At 47.6% G+C, this 25,894-nt stretch overlaps 1 protein-coding gene across 1 annotated transcript; it reads left to right on the top strand.

Annotated features, from left to right (window-relative positions):
* The first annotated feature begins 1,363 nt into the window (after positions 1 to 1,363).
* On the top strand, positions 1,364 to 21,584 carry LOC138489422 (zinc finger protein 551-like). The gene is made up of 2 exons (XM_069617140.1): positions 1,364 to 1,702; positions 20,212 to 21,584. The coding sequence occupies exons 1-2, from the start codon at positions 1,679 to 1,681 to the stop codon at positions 20,926 to 20,928; spliced, it is 741 nt and encodes a 246-aa protein (XP_069473241.1). The 5' UTR covers positions 1,364 to 1,678; the 3' UTR covers positions 20,929 to 21,584.
* Positions 21,585 to 25,894: the final 4,310 nt, after the last annotated feature.

Here is a 25,894-nt window from a genome sequence, read left to right as displayed (position 1 = left end):
CCAGCGGGCAGGAGAAGAAGACAGTCCCAATGTAGTTGTCGAAACAAGCCCAGTGCAAGGCGTGCCCCCCCCTTTGACAGGATGCTACAGGGTTTTAGTGAAAGAAAAAAATGACCCCCAGAGAGGGCGATGAATGGCTGCAGGCTTTCAGGCAGATCACGTACAGAGGTGGGAAAGGGTAATACCAAGAGACAAGAATGAGAGCACTGTCCATACCTAGGCTTTGCATCAGAAAGACAGCAGAAATACAGCCTTCCATATGCCTGCCCAGGCACCAAGCTTCCAGAAATGTCCATCCAATAGCAGGATTGCCCTCCAAACACAGGTATTCCCCTGAAGATGGCTGTGGAAAATGGAACACGGTCCTCCGACCACCTATCCAGGCTTCAAATATGAAGAATGTCCAAAGGCATGCAAATCTGCACACAAAAACACAGCCATTTGCTTACAATGGCCATGATGGGTCCAAAAATTGTCCACAACGGCGCACAAGCACCCCGTGAGGGGCCACTACCGTTGGGCACATGAAATGGCGATCACACGTGCACTGCGCGGGTGACGCGTCTAATGGGCGATGAGAACAAAAATGCTCCAAAATCCAATGTTCAATTCCCAAATTCTCTCCCCGCTCTGCGGCGTCCTCGTCACCAGTGTTCAATAGTGGATATAGCCCCGGGTCACCTCCGTAGTTAGGCCCCCAGCCACGGTACCTGAAAGAACACACGGACACAGGTCTGCTCACTACGGAGCCCCAGCGACAACTGCCGAGCACGGGTTCCATTTAGCCCAACGCGCATGCGTGGCCGCGTCCCGAGTCGCGCATGCGTACATTACGCCGTACCATCGATCAGCCTGGGGGGGGGGGGGGGTTTAATTGATCTCCGGCTGATGAGATTATACCCTTTACCCTCACTGTTTGGAGCATTGGACCCCCCCCATAAAGGAAGTGGGGGAGCATGATATGTGACACTTTACTCAGCATGCCAGATTCAGTAGCACAGCACACCTTACGTGTGACACGTTAGCACCTTCAAACACATTAAGAAGTCAAGTAACAGCTGCTGAAGCACTGTGGGATATTTTAAATTAAATTATTACGAAAATGGTAAAAGAATTTCAAACAGTAGAGTTTAGCCCTTCTGATAGCTTCTTCTCCGAGCATTCTTTGGTGACTAGTGTCTCCTATTTTGCGCTTTCTTTGGTGACTAGTGTCTGTTTTCTGCACATGCTTTGGGGGCTAGTGTTTCTTGTCCTACACATGCTCTGTTAATTAGTGTCTCGTGTTTTGCGCATGCTGTATTGCGCAGGATCTATTCTGCGCAGCCTCAGTGCAGCGCAGCCACCCACGTGCCACTCACCCGGGAGAGCAGCCCCTCCCACCCCTCCCCCCTTCCGCCCCAGATCCCTGCGGAGAACCATCAAAGGTCACCCGAAGACTTCCAGCCACTGTCCCAGGTAGTCATCCACCCACAATGGCCTAGGAGGGACTGACTAAAGACCATCGGGGAGAACTACATCCGAAAGCTCTTGGGAGAAACCCATCCACGACCACTGGAGTGACATCTATCCAAGGTCCTGACCACTGGAGTGACATCTATCCAAGGTCCTGACCACTGGAGTGACATCTATCCAAGGTCCTGACCACTGGAGTGACATCTATCCAAGGTCCTGGGGGGAAATGCCTGGGCAGGGCCCAGAAGAGGTGAGTTGCCTCTGGTGAGGTCTGCTTGGGGTCAGGGGTCTTTAGTTATTTTATTTTATTTATTGGGTATTTATAATGGGCCTAGAACAGCAAATGGTGTTTCAAGGCGCATAAAGACAAACCAGAGAGGGAACAGGGACAAAAACAAAACTGTCCTACTAGGCCTTGAGTCATTCGGATCATGCAAGTGCCTTAATGAGAAGGGTTAGGAGTCGGGAAGTGCCTGTCAGGGCTGGATCGTGCTAATGCAAATGAGCTGCAGGTTACATTAAGTGCAAAGTGAACAGGTAGAACACAGAGCAAGGCTGGCAAAGAAAAAAAACATTGGAGTGGGTGCACACATTGGGAAAACCTCACCTCATTGGTGCAAGGGGACTATATCAAGGATGCAGGTTCAAGTAGGTAAAACGCAGCATTACAATGTCTCACCTCATGGTGCAGGGGGCTACATCAAGGATACAGGTACAAGTGCGTAGAATGCAACTTTGGAGTGGGTGCACACATTGGGAAAACCTCACCTCGTTGGTGCAGGGGGCTACATCAAGGATGCAGGTACAAGTAGGTAAAACGCAGCATAACAATGTCTCACCTCATTGGTGCAGGGGGCTACATTAAAAAGGACTTTGCAATGGAAGGGGGATCTGTTGACTTGGCACATTTTTGGTTTTCTTCCCAGTTTTTACACAGATTGATTTTATAGAAGTGTTTTGCTTAGATGATTGAGATCCCGAAAATATTGTGTAAAGCTCTTTTGGAGGCTGTGGACAAGCCTCCAGGTCATTGGTGGTAGGTAAGGTCACTGGAAGCACTCAGAAGCAAAATTCTGAGCAGGGGGACATTTCTCCTGAATTATTAATGGAAAAAAAGGAAATTCGTTTGGCACCGAGGGAGCAGGAGCCAAACTGGTAGGATACTGTTTTTGGGGTAGAGTAGGGACCATTTTTTTGGGGGATTTATGCATTTGTAAGAGCAGTTGGGATTGCCATCGCGTTAATTTAACAAGTTGTAGTTTTTCATTTAAAGTTTCATATAGTTTGAACAAAGACGAGATGGCGAGGTTCATCGCATGTAAAGTAGTTTCAACCAATATAGAGGAAGGGATGGCCTCAACGGGCAGCGGTAAAGGAGGAATAGGCAAGTGGGAAGGGGCAGTGATGGGATTTGGGACAGATTGTGCATGTCGCCGGGTAGGGGCGGTGTATGAGGAGACTGATATAGAATTGCCATCAGAATAAATATGAGAGACTTCCGGCAAGTCATAATTGGTCTCAGACTCCTCGGCGCCATCAGAAAAGGACGAGTTGGAGTGGAGCTCAATTACGGCTTGATCCAATGCAACCCCAACCGGTGGGCATATGGTAAAAGGTTTAGAAGATATAGCCGGTTGCGGAGTGCAACGAGCAGTTTGGAAAGCAGAATGCATTGTTAAGGGTACATTAGCAGAACTAGATGGACAACCTATGTTGTGAATGGGAGCATTCAAGGTGACTGAATGTGGTGGTGCTAAGGAATTATTATCACAAGGGGGAAATTCCAGTCTGATAGTAGGGGCCAGGAGGACAACCGGTAATTTGACTTCCAGATTTGGTAACAGTGATATTTCACTGCCTTTTAAGCATTGTGAGATCCGAGATAGGGAGCGAAGAACCAGGCAAAGTAGACGATGTAGAGTTGTGAGTAACAGCATGATTTAGGGAAGGCGCCATATTATGAACGTTGTAATTCGCGCCTAATGCGCGTAACATCTGTTGAATATCGCGCAAAATTACCTTAGAATTAACTCGTTTAGGCTTCGTAACTCGGGAGCAAGAAGTAGAGCGAGGGCGTGGGGTACTGCCCATTTGCTTTGTTTTCAGATTAACGGGCGGTGATGAGAGCGGCACAGACTCAGGCATGTCCAGCTTCAAGGAATACATGCAGCGTCTCATTTACAGCTTAAATAGGGGGCACTTTAATTAAATAACAACAGCAGTACTGGTTCTGGTCAAGACTGTGATGGATGGTGACAGTGAACGCTGAACGCTGCACAGCGAACAGCCAACAGTCATTTAGCAATCACTTGTGAAGCGCGTTCACAAAGCAATTGTAGGCACGCTGGGAAAGTGGGCGGGTGCAGGAGGAGCCAGCCACTCTGAAAGCAAAGTACAATGAATTAGCCGTGCGCAGCACCAAAAGTTAATTGAGAAAGCAGCCAAAAGTTCATCGCAGGCTCATCAGGACGCGGGGCATACCATGAGTTCCAGGAGGAGCGTGACACGGTCGCAGTCGCAGAAGCGAAGACCAAGAACGCAAAATCACAAGCACAACAGCACAGTACCTCCAGCCAACAGTCACTTAGGAATCACTTGAGAAGTGCGCGATGAAGCGCGTTCACGAAGCAATTTTAGGCACGCCGGGAAAGTGGGCGGGTGCAGGAGGAGCCAGCCACTCTGAAAGCAAAGTACAATGAATTAGCCGTGCGCGGCACCAAAAGTTCATTGAGAAAGCAGCCAAAAGTTCATTGCAGGCTCAGTGGGAGGCGGGGCATACCATGTGTTCCAGGAGGAGTGTGACACGGTCGCAGTCGCAGAAGCGAAGACCAAGAAGGTAAAATCACAAGCACAACAGCACAGCACCTCCAGCCAACAGTCACTTAGGAATCATGGCTTTGGCCATGAGCATTACCAGAGAGGAGATGCACTAACATCAGGGAAAAGAAAAATAGGCAGCCTCCTCCATGTGCCCTCGCAAAGCCATTACAAACTCTGCAAACCTCCTGTGACAGCCGTGGTTTATTAGTAAAGCAGTAATAATGGCGTGCCAGCCTACAATACTGCTTAAAGTCAAGGCTCAGCATAATAGTTTAGTGATCAAACCAGTGGCCATTTTCATTAATTGGGTAATTGGTTTTACGGGATTGGCACCTGAGTGCCTCAAATTGTGACATGCAGGAATTGTGATACCCACTACTTTGCTACATGGTTGGGGGATAAGGCAACTCTTCTGGTGATTCGGGTACACAAAGCCTGACTATGTACAGCTATTCTATATGGAGCTGACATGCAGGGGCAAGGCTCTATTAAAACCTTAGGGACTGGTGAAAAGTTATTTCTAAAACAACTTTTCCCACTCCCCCAGAGTACCCCTTCCAGCTGCTCCATTTAGACCTTGGCTTGAGACTTATTGGGTAAAGAAAGGAAGGGTGAAAATCAATTAGCAATTGAGAATAATTGCTTGAAAGAGTGTCAAGGATGGGCAAACACAAAATGGGGTTCTCCCGTTGTGCCCAACACCTTGGGATGTTTCTTACAATTAACATAAAAAGTCTCAAACCTCTTCTTAACAATCCCTCCATCTAGTGATACCCAAATCTATCCAAAGAAATCCAACAAGTGGAGGCCAACAGAGAAGTACAGCCTATTCTAAACACATCTTTTAGCCTCCTGGCTAGCCTTCTACTTATAATAGAAATGTTTTATATCCTGGCCAAGAAAAGAATCCACAAACCTAGTCTATCAATGCCCCACCCTAGTTTTCCTCTTCTTCAGATGTTTCTATTTCTTCTGGTGCTGCAACCAAGCTGGGGGCTCTACCTCCGGCCCACTACTGTTCCTCTCGGCATATGTTCTGACTTATATCTGGCAGAGCTTCTGCTGTTTCCCACTCAGCAGGTGGGCTGCCAGGTCACAGCAAGGGACTCTACCTCTGGCCCACCACAGTTCGTCTCGGTTTATGTTCTGCCCTATATCTGGCAGAGCTTATGTTCTGCCTTATATCTGGCAGAGCCTCTGCTGTTTCGCAGTCAGCAGGGAGGCTGCCAGATCACAGGTGGGGGCTCCACCTCTTACCCACTACTGTTCCTCTCGGTTTATGCTCTGCCTTATATCTGGCAGAGCTACTGCTGTTTGGCAGTCAGCAGGTGGGCTGCCAGATCACAGCTAGGGACTCTACCTCCGGCCCACTACTGTTCCTCTCGGCTTATGTTCTGCCTTATATCTAGCAGAGCGTCTGCTGTTTCGCACTCAGCAGGTGGGCTGCCAGATCACAGCTAGGGACTCTACCTCCGGCCCACTACTGTTCCTCTCGGCTTATGTTCTGCCTTATATCTAGCAGAGCTTCTGCTGTTTCGCAGTCAGCAGGTGGGCTGCCAGATCACAGCTGGGGGCCCTACCTCCGGCCCACTACTGTTCCTCGCGGCTTATGTTCTGCCTTATATCTGGCAGAGCTTCTGATGTTTCGTCGTCAGCAGGTGGGCTGCCAGATCACAGCTAGGGAGTCTACCTCCGGCCCACTACTATTCCTCTCGGCTTATGTTCTGCCTTATATCTGGCAGAGCTTCTGCTGTTTCGCAGTCAGCAGGTGGGCTGCCAGATCACAGCTAGTGGTGGTACCTCTGGCCCACTACTGTTCCTCTTGGGTTATGTTCTGCCGTATATCTGGCACAGTTTCTGCTGTTTTGCAGTCAGCAGGTGGGCTGCCAGATCACAGATAGGGACTCTACCTCCAGCCCACTATTGTGCCTCTCGGTTTATGTTCTGCCTTATATCTGGGAGAGCTGCTGTTTCGCAGTTAGCAGGTGGGCTGCCAGATCACAGCTATTGGCTCTACCTCCGGCCCACTACTGTTCCTCTCAGCTTATGTTATTCCTTATATCTGGCAGAGCTTCTGCTGGTTGGCAGTCAGCAGGTGGGCTGCCAAATCACAGCTAGGGACTCTACCTCTGGCCTACTACTGTTCCTCTCGGCTTATGTTCTGCCTTATATGTGGCAGAGCTTCTGCTGTTTGGCAGTCAGCCGGTGGGCTGCCAGATCACAGCTAGGGGCTCTACCTCTGGCCCACTACTGTTCCTCTCGGCTTGTGTTCTGCCTTATATCTTGCAGAGCTTCTGCTTTTTGTCAGTCAGCAGGTGGGCTGCCAGATCACAGCTAGGGGCTCTACCTCCGGCCCACTACTGTTCCTCTCGGCTTGTGTTCTGCCCTATATCTGGCAGAGCTTATGCTGTTTGGCAGTCAGCCGGTGGGCTGCCAGATCACAGCAAGGGGCTCTACCTCTGGCCCACTACTGTTCCTCTCGGCTTGTGTTCTGCCTTATATCTGGCAGAGCTTCTGCTGTTTTGCAGTCAGCCCGTGGGTTGCCAGATCACAGCTAGGGGCTCTACCTCCGGCCCACTACTGTTCCTCCCGGCTTATGTTCTGCCTTATATCAATGGCATCTTCTTGATTTGGGGATAAGGCGAAGATTCTCTTAAACAGTTCCATGAATCCCTAAGTGGCTTCCATACACATCCTGCAGAGCACTACTTATGCTGTACGGGACGACGTCTTGAAACAGGTGTATACAGGAAACCAAGAGACTGGAACAAACACCTGCACAGCACAAGTTTACATTCAAGCCTCAAAACAGAATCTATCACCTACAGCCAGGCCATCCATTACCAAGGTATATGCTCCAACAGGAAGACGCAAGACAAACATCTTGCCCCACTGAGTAAATCCTTTCTGCAGAGGTGTCACTCAGTCAGACAAATGACTTTGATGGGGCTATTGAGAATATCTAGAGATTACCTGCTGCGGAACAGAAACCGTGAAACTGCTGAACGAATACCCTTGTTTGTCATCATTCAGCACTAACACAAATTAATCGAATTATCAAAGACCTACAATCAATATTTAACATGGACACGAATCTGAGGGACATTTTCAAGGAAACTCCCTCAATTGCATACAAGTAACCCAAACATCTAGGACTGTCCCTCTCCAGAAGTGCATTTCTACCAAATCAAGAACAAATGACACCGGTGACGCTCCTGTGAAAGTTAGAAGATGTAAAACCTGCAAACAAATCTGCATCGGATAAGCCGTAACGCCCTGGCAGAACCAAACAGTAAAAATACATTAGGTATACAACTGAAAACAATCCAATGCTGTATAACTCCTCCAAACCAAGAAATGCAAACAAGGAAAGTATGTAGGTGAGACTTCCCGGAACTACATGTAAGAATGAATCTGCTTAGATACACCATCTTGAACCACAAAACAGAAACACTAGTTGGTTGACACTTCACACAGGCCATGCACACACTGCACAACCTGTCAGTAATGACCTTTCGAATACCACACACAGAAGAATGTCGGAGCTCAAACATGTGCAGATACTCAACTTAATAAATGGCGGTCTCAACATAGATATACGTTTCATGACACACTGCAGCCAACTTTGAGCCTGGCACTATCTAAGCAACTACATCGACTTTGCTAGAAAACACAATGCCCCTATCACCTCTCACATACAGTTGTTGGACACAATGGGCCTCATTACGAGGTTGGCGGTAACTCGCCGGTGGTGCCGCCAAGTCGCGGCGGATCTGTAAATCTCCATTCCCAAAAGTCGAAAAGGAATCAATGGGAATGGGGACACTGAGGCACCGGCACCATTGCTAACGGTGCTGATGCTTCAGTCAGAGACATGCCGGTAGGCACATTAAAACCTGGCAGGTCAGGCCTGCCAGGCGATACGTGCCCCTACCAGCCTTCTCATAGTATGACGGTCCAGGAAAGGGTGCCAGTACGTTGCTACTGGCACCCTTATTTCCGGACCGCCATACTTGGAATGAGGCCCAATGTTTCATGACCCCAAAAGAGTGGGGAATTTTCTTCTTTTTTTTTTTATTCGAATTAGCTGAAATGAATCAACCTTTCAAAACTTTTACAACATAAAATATATTATTACTACAATAAATAAGTGAAATAAAACATAATGACCTATGAGAAGGAAAACCAGAAAAAATTTAAAAAGAAAAATACTATGTAAAATCGTGCAATACAGTTTCCATAACAACAAATTATACCAAAAGATTTAAAACATTTTTTTCAAATGACATATAAATACAGATAGTGACAGATACAGTTTCTAAGTCTTTGCATCACTATCTAAATCCAGACTTCTTAAAAAATTAATAGATGCAATTTGTAGCGGCATATATGCTGATGAGAGGATTAACGCCCAACATTGATCAGGATCTATTTCTCCCAAATATTTACAATGGCGTGAAAAATTGATTTCTCTGGCCGATCGTAATACCACACATGCTGTAATCAAGTGCTCTAATGTTTCAGGTGGACTTAAACAGAAACGACAGCAAATGTCAGTAAATGGCAAAACCTTACGCTGGACCAAAGTGCCTTTGTAGGCCATAGTTCAAATCTCATGCGTAAAATTCCAGAACGAAATTAAACAGATGGAGCACGCATCAAGTATGTTGGTAATGAGCGGCTTTTTTTGGTGGAAATCTATTTACAGAATCATTTTTATATTGCAAGCATTGATCTTGAGTTTTGATCCAGTCCACTTCATACATTTTCGATTTGGCTTTGTCTGGATTTGTAAGCAACTCATCGATAGATACATTTGCTTCAGCCAGTGTGTAGTATATCTTATGAGTCCATTTGATTACAAAAGCATGTTTTGTTGAAAAGAAATAGTAAACCAAAGTGCTTAGAATGGAATTTTGCTTCGTAGATACCAAGCATTTCCTAAAAAGAGCGTATGCTCGCCAGAGGTGGAGCGCTCAAAGGGAAACTAGCCCCAGGCTCATATCTCTGCCAAACGTTTGGAATGCATTGAGGAAGATGCAAAACTTGCTTCCAATAGGTTGCTTCCCATTTATCAAATTGGAGGGTGATATCACCAGACATGGTTTCCAATCCATATAAAATGCCTGGTACTATTTTCATGTTCCAGAAAACCCAGGCAGGTTTGATTGAAAACTTCCCAAATGTGTATAAAATAATTTTCGACTGGGATATGGCTGTGACTAGCTTTGTCTCAATTTGCACGATTTGAGATCTGGCGTTATTATGACCGTCAAAGGCCATGCCCAAATATATAAACTGTGGGGCAACAATCAGAGGTATAATATTAATCGACCAGATGAAGACATTCTTATGTACCCTTTTTGGGGAGTAGAACACAATTTGGCTTTTATCAGTATTAATCCATAGTTCATTTTGCTTGATATAAGCTTGGAAACCAGCGAGCAGTTTTTGAAGTCCTATTTGTGTTTTGGAAATTAATAGCAGGTCGCCTGTGTACATGAATGCTTTTACTGATTGTTCATTAAATTTAGGTGAATCTGAAATGATTTGATCAAAATTATATCGGACATCATGTATGAAATAGTTGAATATTGCAGACGCCAAAAGACAGCTTTGCTCAGGCCCTGTGCTGTTTGAATTGATCTTGATAATAAACCTGCAAGGGACAGTCTGACTTGTATTGATGTGTCAGAATGTAGAGCTGAGATAATATCATAAAGAGATGCTGGACAGTGGTCTCTATTCAATTTAGAGAATATAATCTTGCCCGAAACTGAATCAAATGCAGCGTTAAGATAAACAAACGTGAAAAAGACTGGCTGTTTTAACTTTTGGCATTGATGTTTAATGGCATTCAAACATAATAAATTAATGGTGGTGCCTAGATCTGCCACAAATCCCGTTTGCGATGGATCGCTAAGATGACATTTCCCCGTCCAATCATTAAAATCTCTTAGGATCAGTTTTGCAAAGAATTTTTCTTGGGCGTCCAAAAGCACAATTGGACGATAATTACTGGGCACACTACGATCCGCCCTTTTAAAAGATTGGGATGATAATGGATGTTTGCCATGATGTTGGTACCCTTTTCGCTATTAAGATTTCCCGAAATAGTTTGTATAAAATCCGAGCCCATTCTGTCGGGTGTGTCTTGAACATCAAATTGTTGAGCCCATCGGGACCAGCCGTGCGGGATGAACTTGCCTGCAATATAAAGTCATAAATGGTCTGTTGTGTGAAAACTACTTGCCAGTTATCCATTGAACTAGAAACACGGGGCATGCTAGAGTAATGAACATCAGAATAAAGATCTGAATAAAAGGAGATCCATTGATGTTCTTGTACTCCATTAATCTGGGAGTCAGCTTGCATGTTACCCGAGTGGTTGCTTAATAGTTGCCACATGCAACCTGAGTTTTTGTTTACCATCGCTAACCCCATGAGCTCACTGTCTTTCTGGAACATGAGCGATTTCCGACTTCGGATCCAGTTCTTATAGCAGCATTTAGCTGTTTTAAGTTCCCTGCATTGCGTTAGCGGATTAAATTGCTTAAGAATTTTCCAAAGCTGTCTATATTCCGCACGTCTTGCACGCAGGGCTGGATCAAAGGTATGGACATGTTGGATTAAGTTGTTCCGCGGGATAGTGATGGTGTTAGAAAATGCTGAAAGCAAATCCGGGTATTCAATTGAGGAATGCCCTGAGATGCGATGGTCTATGTCTGATTGAAATTTCGCCAGCTCTGCTTGATTCCAGCGTATTCTGGATCTCGATGAGTTGGTGATCATGGCTTGAGGATAGAAATTAGGGATTTGAATTAAAGGGTCCCAAAGAATGGTTAGTGGTAGAAGTCTATGATCACTTTCCTTTTGATCTGTTACAACCAATGTTTGAATATGCTGTAATAATGATGCTTCAATATAATCAATGGTGCTACTGCTGTTTCCTCTATGCCAAGTATGTTGTGGGGGTATATCGCCCGTCACCGCCCCATTGACCATATAGAAATTGTGATTTTCCATAAAGAAAAGCCATGTGTGCACCTCTCTGGTTGCTCTATCCTTGTGCCAACAATCAAGATTAAGGTCGCCCACAATGATGGTATGTGTAATGAATACGCATTTAAGGATGTTGTTCAAAACTCAGGATAAACTATGGTAGAATGTCACATCTGTCATTGCCGCAGGATTGCGCAAATGTTTACTAACGCAATGATCTTATTTGTACAAGTTATTTTTACCAACTGGATGTAGGCATTCACTGAGTCCCATGGGGCTATTGTTAAGCCTAAGGTCACATTGACTGCCACCTTTAAACCAGATGACGGTCTGCCTCTGCCAGGTATAGCCGGTAATAAAACCACATCATAAATATCCCACACAGGCGTGTCTAGAAGCCACGTTTCTTTTAATGCCAGGAGGTGATAGTGACCTTCAAATTTTTTGATCGAGGATTGCAAATGAGAATTTCCCCTTTTGTTCCAACGTGCAATGTCCAGCTCCACAGGGGAAGGTCCTGCTAGTTGTTAATTATACATATGGTTTTAGGTGGACAATGGACCTTCTACTAATCCCTGTGAGCTTTGATAAATGTTGGGTGGAATCAAAGTATGTTGTGGTCTGGCGGCTGCGCGATCAGGGTCTTGTGCGATTAGGAAACGCATGTTAAACAATGCCATTTTGGCTTTCCAGATGGTATTCATAACCACCCCAGATGTTATCCAAAGCCGCACCACCAATTCCACCAAGTCACTAAAGATGTTAAGCACACTGCACCTATTGAGGTCATATGATGGAAATGAGCCGTTTCTGCATTTCATTATCAGCGTGTGACACGGCGAGTTTAGATGATGAGCATAACGAGATGGGTTATTATGCACAAATCTATCAGGGGCTATGTCTGGAAGACAATGAGGTGAACTGGCCCCCTCCCCTTGTCTTGGCAGGCAGTCTCTTGCCTTCACCAAAGCTGTGGGCAAAGCCGTGAAAGCAGCACGTGATGCTGAGTCAGATTTCCAATTTGGGGAATCAAATGGGGTATCTCTGGTTTAGCTGTTCGTGCTGCAAGATAGAGGTCCACCATATGATGTAGATCTTTAATTGTTTTTGGGGTTTCAGACTCATCAATCAAGGCTAATGGTGCCACAGGTAAAGAGAAGGATACAGATTTTAGGAGGAATGATGGGGGCATTACATTTGTCTGCCTTAGCCCCCTCCTGAATAGAGTGTATGAGATTGTTTAACGAACAGTAGGGCTTAGGAGTTTTGTCCTGCTGTAAATCAGGGGTGGCCATCGACGCTTGGTGTTGTGAAGCACTAGCGACATTTAATGCGGAAGACACCATGGGATTTGGCCCATCTGAAGCTTTTGGAAGTTTAGTTGATTGGTCAAGTGCTTGAAAAAAAGCATTCAGTGTTCCTCTGAGGGGTTTGGTAGCAGCCTTTTTTTGTGTTTTTTTATGAACGTGCGGCGACCTTTCATTGCCCGCTTAGGATGTAAATGGGTTTGGATTTGCTTTAAGCCCTTTGTGACATCTTTAGAAGGTTGTTCAATAGAACACTCCTCTCCCAAGGATAAAGTGAGAGGTGTCCTAGGCAGGGCTGGGATCGAATGGTCAGATAGCCAGGACTGATCTTCCCTAAGGGGAACTGTTGGTGTAATATTGTGCTCAATGGCACGAATGATGCCTGATATAAGCGGCAGAGGGGGATTAGGGATTGATGGTACAAGATTAATGTCCTCTACTGCAGATGCCAGTGGGCGAGAACTAGAAGTCTCTAGTTCAGATGACACATTGGTAGGAGATTTGGGTATTGAAGGTGCTGGCGTTGTGTTAATGTAACACAAAGATTGTCTGTTTTTAAAGCAGGTAGTCAACTCGTCCATCTTGATAGTTTGGATGGAAAGTTTGCGGTCTACAGTCTCGTACAATTTTACTAGGCTAACAAGAGTGGTGTTAATGCCCATTAAGGCAGGCTGTAACATGGACAAATAATGAGGTAATGGGTCTCTAAAAGGTGATCGCTGCGGTCTTAGAGTTGGATGTATAAAAGAGTCCGCCAGTGATTGAATTTGAGCCATAGAAGAGTTCAAAGTAACAACCTCAGAGCTAATTGACCGCATCTCCTCAACAATGGACATAGGAGACTCACACTGGCTGGCATGCATTGAAATGCCAGAAGTATTATGTGTCAGCGTGGGAAAGGCAATTGGAGAAAGAGGGCAGAAAAACATTGTGTCAGCAATATTACCCTTAACTGAGGTCAAAATCGTATGGTCAGATAATAGATGTGAAGTTGGCCTTGGTTTAGGTGTCTTTAAAGACCTACATGGGATATTTGTCGAGGAGAGCGTGTGTGGTCTGGAAAACGCTGCCGCTTGAGATGGATAGGCATGTGGCAAGGCAGAAGATGTAGATGCACACAGAGGGATTCTCAGCGGGGTAATTGTGAGGGCAGATTGGAACAATTGAGGAGGAATGTGGGGAATGGCTGTTGCATTGCTCTCTGAGGAGCTAAGAGGCTTGTGTGCGGAAAGTGCCGGCATGGTTGTTTTAAGGGAATAAATTGTGAAAACCATAATGGGCTTTTGGTAAATACAATAATAACAGCTTTAATTTTAGGTCTATTCCACAAAGCTTTCCAATATACTTTCCAAAAAGCCACTGCTATAACAATTATAAAATTGCACTGAAGAACCAAAATAAAAAGATTATACCAAGGCTGCCGGGCCACTGCCTCTCCGCCTCGCGGAAAAGCAGGTAATTCTACGGGTGCTAACACGAGTACGCACGCGTGCATGCACAATTTATGAAAGTACGGTGTTGCGAATGGGCGGGCCGAGGGCGGGTCAAGCAGCAACTGTAATAGAAAAGACACAATCAGTTCAGGTTGTGTCTAGCAAACGTAGCAAACATGGCCAAGGGCAGCTTCAATAGATGAATCACAGAGTGAATGTAATCTTCAAAAGTCACCTTGATATCTGTGTACTTAGACACAAGTCTGTGAGTCTTGCTGGATAAGCAGCCACAAACAGCACACAACAGAAGTCCGGCAGGGAGACTCGCGGCAAAGCGGGTACTTCTATGGGTGCTTACACGAGTGCGCGCGTGTGCACAATTTATGAAAGCACGGAAGTACGGCGTTGCGAATTGGCGGGCCGAGGGCGGGCCAAGCAGCAACTTGATATCTGTGTATATGGACACAAGTCTGTGGGCCTCATTACGAGTTGCTCGGTAAAAGCGGGTTCATTTCCGGCATGCCGGAATGAGAGGGTCCTTGCTCGTATGAACCCGCTAACAGCGGGTGATTATGAGTGCGCGAGCACGCACGTTCCCTCATGCTGGTAGTGGCAATACTGCCATGCCGGTAAAGTGCCACCAACCCCCCTATACCGGCATCGCGTGGCCCGCCCATAGCGTTACCGCCTCATACCAACACCTAAATACCGGCACGGTAATACCGGCACGGTATTACCGTGTTCGTAAAAACCGGACCCGGAAATTACTTCATCGTGCAGGAACGGGAAATGGGCCGGCGGCCATCTTTAAAAACACAATCCATTGCCATCCTCCATAACCACCACTACACTCGTGTTGTTGTGTGCCACAACTGAATCAGGATGTCGAAGGCCACCAGAAAATCCACCCAAAGGAAGAGGAAGCAGCGTTTTTCTGATGCTAAACTCACAATGCTTGCTAACACCCTCGAACAGCATGCATACACTATCAGAAGCACAGACCTCAAGCATGCGGCCCAAACCAGAAAAAAAGAGGTGTGGCAGGAGGTCGCTCAGAGGGTGTCGGTAGTGGGGAGCACCCCAAGGAGCGTACGTAATTGCCGAAAGCGCTGGGACGACCTCCGCCTCCGGGTCAGGAAGATCCTGGCGGAGAATCGGAGGACCGCAATGGCGACAGGCGGTGGCACACACTCCCCTGTAAAGCTCACTGCATGGGAGGAGACCGCAAGTGCATTTATTGACCCGGAATCCATAGAGGGAATAGGAGACCAGGAGTTTGGCGCTGCAACTACCACAGAGGAAGGTGAGTGAACCATCACATCCACGTATACCAAAACATGATGTGGCACAAGTGATGTGGAAGTTAGACTAGGCAAGGCAATGCATGTTCCAAGGCGACATCAACACATCCGTAGAATAATGAGTGCCACATCCTGCACCACACGCATGCTGAGTGAAAATTCCAATCCCAACAGAGGTGCAACATGACCCAACCATGCCCATGGGACCCACCACACAGACACCAAAACAATGCAATGCCACCAGCCATGCATTGATTGCCAACATGTCCCCTCAGTACACCAAATGCCACACACCAGAAATGAAATGATGCCTGAATGTATGTACATATCACACCGCAATACATCATAGCTGCCATTTGACAACATCACTGAGGACCTGCATCTCTTCTATCTCCCAGGCACCGATGAGGAAGGTGGAACAGAGGACAGGGGTCCGAGCACATCCAGTGCACGCAAAGGGACCAGGGCCACCGCCACCCCTTTGTCCAAGAAAATGCCTGCAGCCACACCCAGTGTGCCACGCAAGGCATCAACCCTGCAGGGGGCACCTGCTGCGACAGAACAGCAACAGGCACCCACACCAGTGGTAGCTGTTCCGCCGGCCACCATGGACGTTGTGTCCACAGAGGTGGATGAAGAGGCTGAAGTAACGTCTGGAACACCCACCCCAACCCCCATTGCCAGCCCCCCCACCTGCGGAGTCTGAGAGCCTGGACGATCCATGTCTCCATGTCTCCATGACTCTGACTTTGGAGAATCAGACATTGGGATCTTCGAGGAGGACAGTGCCCAGGACGAGGACCCCACGCAGGTGCCTTCCACCACCCTGCCTTTCACCACCCTGCCAGCCACCAGTACACCTGCGGCTGAAACCTCCTTCGAGGCCCGCCTGGCAAGGGTAGAGGCCCGCTGAGAGTCAATGCTTCAAATCATGCGTCAACAGGTCGACGCTGGGAATGAGGCCATGAAGGCCATAGCCACGGCCATTGCTGCCAATACAGCTGCCGTGGAGGCATCTACGTGTGCATTCAGGGAGTGCATGGGGTCACTGACCCAGGCCCTTCTTGCGAACATCCCGCAAATGCAGCGGCCACACCATGGCCCAGCCAGGGGACTGACAATAGACACCTCCACTACAACAACCCCTTCAACCTCGGTGCAATCGAGCCATGTGCGGTTAACGCGCAGGAGCGCACGGCGCTCGGCCATGGCACCCCCAGACCCAAAAGTCGCAAAAAAATAACATTATGTGCAATGACAAAACGTGAAGAACTACATTGGTGAAGGGAACACTGTTTGTTGCACACATGGGGACATTTGGGATCTGTGGGGTGGGTGAGGGAGTTTGTTGGGGTATTTTCTGGGGTCTGTGGGGTGGGTGAGGGAGTTTGTTGGGGTATTTTCTGGGGTCTGTGGGGTGGGTGAGGGTGTTTGTTGAGGGTGTCTTGGAGGGGGGAATTGGCACATTTTTGCTGTTACAAATAATACACAAGTTGTGAGAAGGAAAATCCATGGCTGGACATTGTTATTTTTCGTGTGCATCCATTTAATGTGTTACGGTGTTCAGTGCCCAACTCCCAACATTCCCTTTGTGCATGTTCACATTGGCCCAGTGTCTGACTGACACAAGTCTTTCATAGTCCCTGTGTTTCAGAAGTATACCTGAAGTCGTGCTTGCCGTACTGCATGGCCATCCCGTGCATCACGTACTGGCAGTGGGGCTACTTCACCTCCGTCTCCATCCTCATCATCCTCACCCGGCCCATGCATGTCAATGTCAGGTGACAATGGTACATTTCTCCGGACGCACATGTCGTGCATCATGACACAGGCTATGGTGATCTTTGCCACCTTCTCAGGCCTATATAAGAGTGCCCCACCAGTCCTTCGACAGGCCAAAGGTCTGCTCAATGACAACACAGGTACGGGTGTGCACACGATTGTACTCCTCCTCATGGCCGTTCTGCGGGTTAGGCACAGGGGTGTGTAGCCACGGCCTCTAGGGATATCCTCCATCACCTGCAAGGACATTCAAATAGGTATGTGTCACTCTGAACTCCTGTAATTTAGGGAGCACAGTCATGCCGCAAGCTATTTGGTGTGGCCATGCTCATGTCCCTGTTAGCATGAAAAAATGTTATGTAGGTGCAATCTGTACTGTCATGAGGTGTGGTAGTCTGGATGGCGTTCAATAGATGATGCAGGGTGTAATCATGCATGCTGAGGCAGATGTGCTGTGGCAGTGCCACAATGTTTTGACTCCTATTCATGCTGTTCATTATTTACTATGCATGGTCACATTGCCCACATAGGCACACTTGCCGTCATGTTCATTCATGCATTGCTTGCCATCACCATGGTGGCCTGGTTGTTCCTCTTACTTGTCCTCATTGATATGCATTATTTCTGATCTTGGGCCAGGTGAAGTGTCATGTACCGTTCGACTGGTTCAGGTCAGGAGTGTTTGGCTCTGCATGCATTCTCCAATCACCGGCTATTCCCACCCAGGTGCAGTATCCCCCCCCTCATGCATCCCCACACATCAGTACCCCAAAGCACTGCCATGGGATGGTTGTGCAACTCACCAAGCAGCCAGGCACGTGGTCCGGCATGTCGCTCCATTTGATGGGGTACCCTGGATTTACCCAGTAACATGGCATCATGTGTTGATCCAGGAAATTGGGCGCAGCAATTGGTGATGATCATCCTGGAGTCACATTCCATTTGCACATTGATGGAGTGATATTGTTTGCGATTGCGGTACACGGCCTCTATGGCATGGGGGACTATCAATTCACATGGGTGCAGTCGATGGCACCGACACAATTGGGCATGCCTGCCAGTGCATGGGAGCCTACTTTGGTTTCGGCTATCTCCTGGGCAGTCTGTGGTAGGGATATGTGGGTGCTTGCGTACTTCATGAGGGCATCCAGCACTTGGTTCAGCATGCATGAAAATAGTGGTTGTGAATTGCCATGCAGCTGGCCCACTGTGTGCTGGTAGGTGCCTGTGGCCAGGAAGTGTAGCACAGACACCACCTTTAGTAGTGGGGGGATGGCAGTGAGTATTTCTATGTGGCTGCAATGTGGCAATGTCGTTCTGTATCATGTGCACTATGGTGGTGATGGTGTCACTGTCCAACCAGTACAGGGTGTGGATCTGCTCAGGGGTAAGGTTGAATGGGCTGGGTCTGGTGCGAGGTATTGCTGGCTGCCTACAAGGCTCTGGTGGCTGCGCTGGTGGTAATGGATGGGCCTGTCTCAACCTCCTTCTCCTCCTGTGTCTCCTCTATTCTGCCTGTTCTTGCTGCTGTTGTTGTTGCAGTTGTTGCTGTAGTTTTTCAGTATAGGCGGGTCCTCCTGCGGCATGTTTGCAAATGCTAGTGGTGGCATTTTGGTGTAGGAAGGGTGGTGGTGTTTAGTTGTGCTCCTTTTGTACTGGCCAACTCTGCATTGCCTACTCCGGGGGGGGGGGGTTGTGATCTGTGGGTGTGCTCAGTTCATACTGGCACAGCCTCCTTTGACTCCACCTGTGGGGATTGTGTGCACCAGTGGCAGCTCCCATGTTTCTTGCTTGCTGTTTGCGGGTGGTCCGCGATGCCTTTTTTGCCGGCATCATGCAGCCCATTATTACCGGGTTCGCGATGCCGGTATTTGCATCTTTGCGTGGGTTGGAATTGCCCCCTATTACCGGCATGCCGGTATTTACTTATTTACTACCTGAAGAGGCGCGTGTCCGCGCCTATGCCGCTATTAGCGGCACAGTAAATAACAGTGCCGTAAATACCGGGTGTGTGGGTCAGAATGCTAGGGAATGTTAAATGATGCCGGTATTTACATACCGGCATCATTTTTCCCTTACCGGCATACCTCGTAATGAAGCCCTGTGAGTCTTGCTGGTTAAGAGCCACAAACAGCACACAACAGAATTCAGGCAGGGAGACTCGCGGCAAAGCGGGCACTTCTACGGGTGCTTACACAAGTGCGCCTTAGTGAGGAATAGTGAACCAAAAATGGTAACTTTGAGTGTCTAAACTCATATTGTAGGTACTAGTCATCAGGCAAGTGGTACACTCAGATAATAGTGGACATTGCATCATTCGACCAGTGGTAATTATTTTGGTATTTTCCACTTTGTATTCAAGCCAGTAAGGCACTATCAAGCATCAGGCACATTAGGATAAAACTGCACATTGTGCCATGTAAGCTTTGGGAACGTTTCTCCATTGCTCCATGATATGTTGAGCAGTAGGGGGGGGTTCAACATCCTGGTTTTGTGTGCCTTTACAAGGCCAGTTTTGGAATTGAAATGACTGCTGGTAATTGTCTGGGTGTGGATGCCAGGAAGATGCAGACAAGCATTGCCTTTGGAAAAACTGGAGTCTGGTGGAAGCAAAGAAATGTTAAGCCTACTCTAGATGCGAACAACCTGAGGCTGTAGAGAGGGGACGAAACAGCAAGCACCTTTGCCATCTTGATAGAAGCCCCTTTGCCTTAGCAAGTAGCCTTTTTGGCATGTGTTTTCATTTCTTACCACCTTTTTAATTTAACGCCCTTAACTACTCACATCCCAGACTGAGACACATACATGTTATGGAATGTTGTATGATATTTATTGAGGTGAAATATGAAATGCATGTTCCTTTGCTTTGTCTTTTTGAAAATGTATAAAGGTTTTGTAAACCACATAAACAATTAGAAAAACATGTAAATAATTGTTTATGTTTGTCCTTTTCACTTTCCTGGTTGGTGAAGGTTTATAAAGGTTAAATGTGTTATAATGAGTAGGTTTTGGACTGTGTTATATAAGAATGAACAGTTCTGCATTAGATCTTTCGATTTGTAGTTTGTACAATGACATGAAATAATATAAGGGGGTCTTTGCTTCTTTCAACAGAGAATGAGCAGTCGTCAGATTATCCATGCTGGGGAGAAGTCCAACGAGTGCATGGAACATGATAAGCACTTTCATCACAAAGCACACCTGAGAAGGCATCGGACATCCCACACAGAGGAAAGAACGTTCACGTGCACAGAGTGTGAGAAAAGCTTCAGTCAGAGCTCAGATCTCTACAGACATCAGAAGATTCATACTGGGGAGCGACCGTACCAGTGTACAGAGTGTGTGAAAAGCTTCACTCAGAAGTCACATCTGTACCTGCATCAGAAGATCCATACTGGCGAGCAACCATACCAGTGTACGGAGTGTGGGAAAAGCTTCACTCAGAAGTCACATCTGTATCTGCATCAGAGGCTCCATACCGGCGAGAGACCATACCAGTGTACAGAGTGTGAGAAAAGCTTCATTCAGAATTCAGATCTGTACAAGCATCAGAAGAGCCATACCGGGGAGCGGCCATACCAGTGCACAGAGTGTAATAAATGCTTCACTCAGAGCTCAAATCTGTATAAGCATCAGAGGAACCATGCTGGGAACCGACCCTACCAGTGTACAGAGTGTAAGAAAAGTTTCAGTGGGAAGTCGGGTCTGTACAGGCATCAGAAGAGCCATACTGGGGAGCGACCTTATAGGTGTACGGAGTGTGGGAAAAGTTTCACTCAGAACTCACATCTGTGTAAGCATCAGAGGATTCATGCTGGGGAACATCCATAACAGTGAGTGTCGTGTGGGAAAAGGCTTACTCAGATCTGGCATCTGCACCAGCTTCCGAAGAGCTATACTGGAGAGCAACCCTACCAGTGTACAGAGTTTGGGAAAGGTTTCACTTGTAACCCCAGTCTGTCCAGGCATCAGAAAATCCATATCTAGGAGAATCCCCCAACAATGAAAGCAATGCAAGAAGAGTGTCAGTGACCCCCCTCTCCCCCCTCGAGGCATGAGTGGGAATTGAAGGACCAATACTGAAGAAAGCCCTCTGGTAAGCACTTTAATCGGGCATTACACATGATGTCTCATCTGACATTCCACATGGGAGATAAACCTCACTAGTGTACTGAGCTGTACTGTGCGAAATGTTTTGCAAACAGTTCAGCCCTGGACCAGTATCTGAGGATCCACACAGTGGGAAAGGCCCATCAGAGCCTTATCTCTGAACTGTCCATGAAAAACCCACACTGGGGAGTCTCCTGCTGTGTACACTTTAGACTGTATAACTGATATCATTCATCTCACACGATGTAAAGACTGTACAAGTGTACTGGGGGGTGAGAAAAGCTTCCTATACAGCTCAACTATTTACATCCATGTGACGAACATACAGGAGAGAAGTGATGTGTGGTCAGCAATCGCAAACAAGGTATTTCACCAAAGTGGTTGCAGTGCAGTTCTGTTGAACCTTTGTAAATCAGCTGTGTACCTGCTCTGATGTTCACTGTGAACAGTGTTTTTTTTTGTTAGAAAACAGCAGCTAGCAAAAAACTTTCCCCAAAAGCTGCAGCGACCACTGCTGTGCACAGAGCACAGGCCGGTTAAAAGAAGCTGATTTGCTACTGCTTCTAATGCAGAACATTAACCAAGCACACCTGCATTTTATATTCCTTCCCACCAACGAATATATAAAAATATGCACTGATCTCTGAAATCCTAACCCCAGGAAAAAACAAACTGTTATGATTATTGTTTAGAGTATTTCTTGAAGGACCTGGCTTCGGGTAACAACAGAGTGCTTTACAAGTCATTGAAGAAGCACACAACTAGGGAAGCAGATCGCCATGGGACCAATACACAGGAACAGGGAGAGGCGGAGGATGGGCAATTTGGCTGCAAGGGATCTACAAGCAAGTAGGGAAGTTAATGGAGTGGGGGTAGATCGCCCAGTCGCAGATTTGGTTGGGAGTGGAGGGTGTGTTGACCTAAGTGTTAGAAGCCAATCCTTGGGGGTTTGGAGGGGGCTTTAAACTTATTTCTGATATCTGCAGAAGCAAGGGGGGGCCAGTCTTGTGTTGATGGCAAGGAGTTTCCAGAGGCGTCGACACAGAAGGCCTGTCTTCTGGTTCTTACTCTCCTGCACCAGCAAAGATAAAATCTGCACATGTCCTTGCTGCTGGTGGATCATATGCCTCTGAGATGCCAAGCATTTCAGCAAGGTAGCTTGGGGACTTGAGCAGTGCTTAATTTGTGCCGGTGTTTGGCGGTGGCCAACACCAGCACAGTTATTTCGGCACCGGCACTCATTCTGCCCAGGGGATGAAGGCAATGCATTCATCAAAGAAAGTTAACACAAAAGGGTTAACTTTCTTTGATGAATGCAATCGCTTGCTGAGACCATGCTCAGGGTGGGATTGGCCCATCGGCCGTGCTGAGGCCGGGCCGAAAGCGGACCAGGGGCGTGGAGCCGGGTTGAAGCCCACACCTGGGCCATTTTTTTAGTGCACCATGGTGTCTCGCGCAGCCTCGGGGGCCTACTCTGATCATGTTTGCTCTGCATGATCACAGTAGGCAGGGCCTGCAGGCAGCGAGTCGGCGTGATACACTATGGCGGCAGTTGAACTTTGCAAGTGAAGTTTTACTTTTTTACAAAACACTGGGAGCGGCGGCCCGCTCCCTGTGTTTTGTAAAAAAGTAACACTTCACTTGCAAAGTTAAGGTTGGGGCCATGGTGCCTCCCTGTCGACTCCGCAGCTGCAGACAGTGCAGCGACAGCTCGCTGCAGCAGCACCCCTGGCATTTCCTGCAACTGCTCTTTGGTGTCCACTGCCTGGTCCGTGCCAGAAGACCTGGTGGTGGGTCCGCGCACGTAACTTTAAGGTATGTCGCCATGCACATTTCGTGCCTTCATGTTTTGTATCTGCATGTTGTTTGCGAGCGTACGTGTTTCCTGTGTGCCCATGCCTCCCCAAAATCCAACTCTGTTGGCTGCCACAATGCTCGTTTCTCCTACAGTGAAGGGAAGCGCTGGTGTTGCCCTTCATTACTATTTTAAAAAATGCCATTGGGGACTCCTTTTTAATTGACTTGTTTCTGCCTGCTGGATGGGCGTAAGAAATAGGCAGTCTTTTCTCGTGGTATTGCACCTCATAGGCTCATACGTGGTATTTAATTTCAGTTTTTGGAGTCCAACCAGCCGTAAACACCGGAGTAATGTGGCAGGCAGTCCTTGTATAGCACCTTAGTCCGTTACCGCACGCGGCAAGGCTGTACGAGCAGCTATATATATTACAACATTGTCACACTACATTCAGCCCGAAGGCTTTGGTACTTAACAAATAAACTCACTATAATGTAGACAGTTTTCAACTGTATTTAAAACCAGGGTCTTGTGAAATTGTAAGCACTGCTCCGAACTGTAGTTTCGCACCATCCAGGTCTGCTCTGTGGCCTTGAAACATTCTGTGGTTTCCTGGGATGCCGGTGTTAAGAGGCACCGCCAATAGAATACAGACTCCTCATATCAACCACACACCTTATGACCCCACCTACTTACTCGCCTCACCTTTCCGCGCCCCAGCTAAATCAGGCGTTATTGCTGCTAGAAAGTGTCCATGTCTGATAGAAGATCGCTACGAGTAAGGTGATTAAATGGGATAACACACACACGCGCGCATTCAGTGACTCAGCCTTTTATCCATTTTCCAGGCAAGGGCGGACTCGTTTGAATTTCCCTAACAGGTCTCTCTAATTTACCAAAGCTCAGCATATAGATACCACCTTTTTGGTATGAGGCAAAACTTTGAAAGCACCCATGCCCCCCCTCCTCCCGCGGATGTCAACCATCTATCAGACATCACAGCTGGGAGACGTCGAAGATTTTAATCAGTTTACCTAACGTTAATATGGATTGCTAAGGTGGCCCTCACCTCCCCCGGGAGCCCCGGCCTGTAGGAATGCCCATCCGTCTCTGGGCGACAAATGCTCCCCTCCAATCTGAAGAGTTTGGAGAAGGGGACAGATTAGACTGGGCCTACAATTAACGTTGGGCTGAATCGGACAAGATACGACAATGCTGTGTTCCTATGTATTTTGATTTTCGCAAATTGCAGTAATAGCATGGGTTTTTTTCTGCCGTTGTCTCTGTTACGATCATCACAGACATTCCATCTTAGTGTCTATGGTCACCTGACAACATTCTTGTGCCTAAAAGCTTGTGTACAGTTGACCATAGCACATCAAGTGCCCACCCATTAACTGCCCAGTGCCCATATCCATTCTAATCCCTAAAGTCATTCCCACCCAGTTCCTTCCCCTGCTGCACAAAAACATCACCTCATTGGAACTCTCTGAGCTTGCTTTAATAAAGCCTCACCATCAAACTTTGCACTTGAAGCGCCTGCCAGTTCTTCTTAGAGTTAATGACTTAATTGACGCTGTAGGCGTGCTACTGGTGTAATAAAAATGTGTTAACCAGGTTTCCCTTGAGCCACTTGATTTATAAGCACTATGCATGTCCTTCACTGAAGTCCTGTTAAAAACAAGTAATGGCAAAGCTAACAGTTTTGGCTTTTGTATAAGTATTAGGCATTTGCCAGACACTACTATTAGATGCCCTGCCCAGGTATTTGCACCATTTTTCACCTGCTACCATCTATAAATTGATAAGAGGGTAGAGTAATACAGCCACGAATTTCCCCTTCTCAAGGAGTTCCAAATACTTAGATGCGGAGTGCCGGAAACATGGTAGGATTACGCCTTGTTGGCTGTGCGCATCCCCTATCTGCAGAACCGGTGCCACTGCCATCACAGTAACACCGGTGGAGAGGGATGTACCGCCGCTAAGGTTGGTGGTGCATCCGCCTCCGCGCATGCCTGCCGGATGTAGCGGCACCGCGGACATGGAGCCGAAAACACTGGAACCAAAAATAATGTGATTGCCGGAACCGGAAAGAGCCTGGCGGCCATTATAAAAATCACAATCCACTGCAATCTCCCTGTGCCTGAAGCCATCCACCTCTTCTGAGTGCCTGAGCCAATCAAGTGACATGTGAGCCAAGATTACCCAAACCCACTAGCGCAAGCAACGCTTTGGTGAGGCTGAGCTCAACATGCTGTTAGATCACATTGTGGAGCATGGCAGGGAGCTTTTTCTTCAGCAGACCAGCGCCGCAGCATGCAGCTCCGGAGGAAGGCAGTCTGGGCGGAAGTTGCCCATAAGGTGACTGCTGTGGGGGTGACACCACGCAGTGTCAAGGACTGCCATAAGTGGTGGGATGACATGCTCCTGACGGTGCGCAACCTCCTTGCTGCACACCGCAGGCACTGCATGGCTACAGGAGGCAGACCACCCTCACCCATCAAGCTGCTGCCCTGGGAGGAGAAGTGCAGCAGTGTGCTGCATATGGAGGGTATTGAGGGAGTCGGTGCAGCGGAGGCGGGAGCTGGGACACCTGTTCAGGCAGGTGAGTACAGAAAGTGCCCAAATATCAAGCACACACCCTGCCCCCCTTACCACCACTGCACTTATATGGCCATAGCACTGCCCACATCACCATGACCCAGCACTACCATGGCCCCCCACCTAGTGAATGTTGCACAAAGCAAGTCACATGCCATGCCTCCCATGCATGCCCCATAGCCAACCACATGACAAGGCACCACACATGACTGTGTGGGTATCGAAACAAAGGTGCCTGTACGTACACCGGCACACATGTCACTGGACCGGCACACGCATGATGATGCCCCA

Source organism: Ambystoma mexicanum, chromosome 9 (genome assembly GCF_040938575.1).
Source record: "Ambystoma mexicanum isolate Mex_15411 chromosome 9, UKY_AmexF1_1, whole genome shotgun sequence".
Lineage (NCBI taxonomy): Eukaryota > Metazoa > Chordata > Amphibia > Caudata > Ambystomatidae > Ambystoma > Ambystoma mexicanum.
Note: the sequence above shows the minus strand (reverse complement) of the source record. Positions and strands in the feature narration are given on the sequence as shown.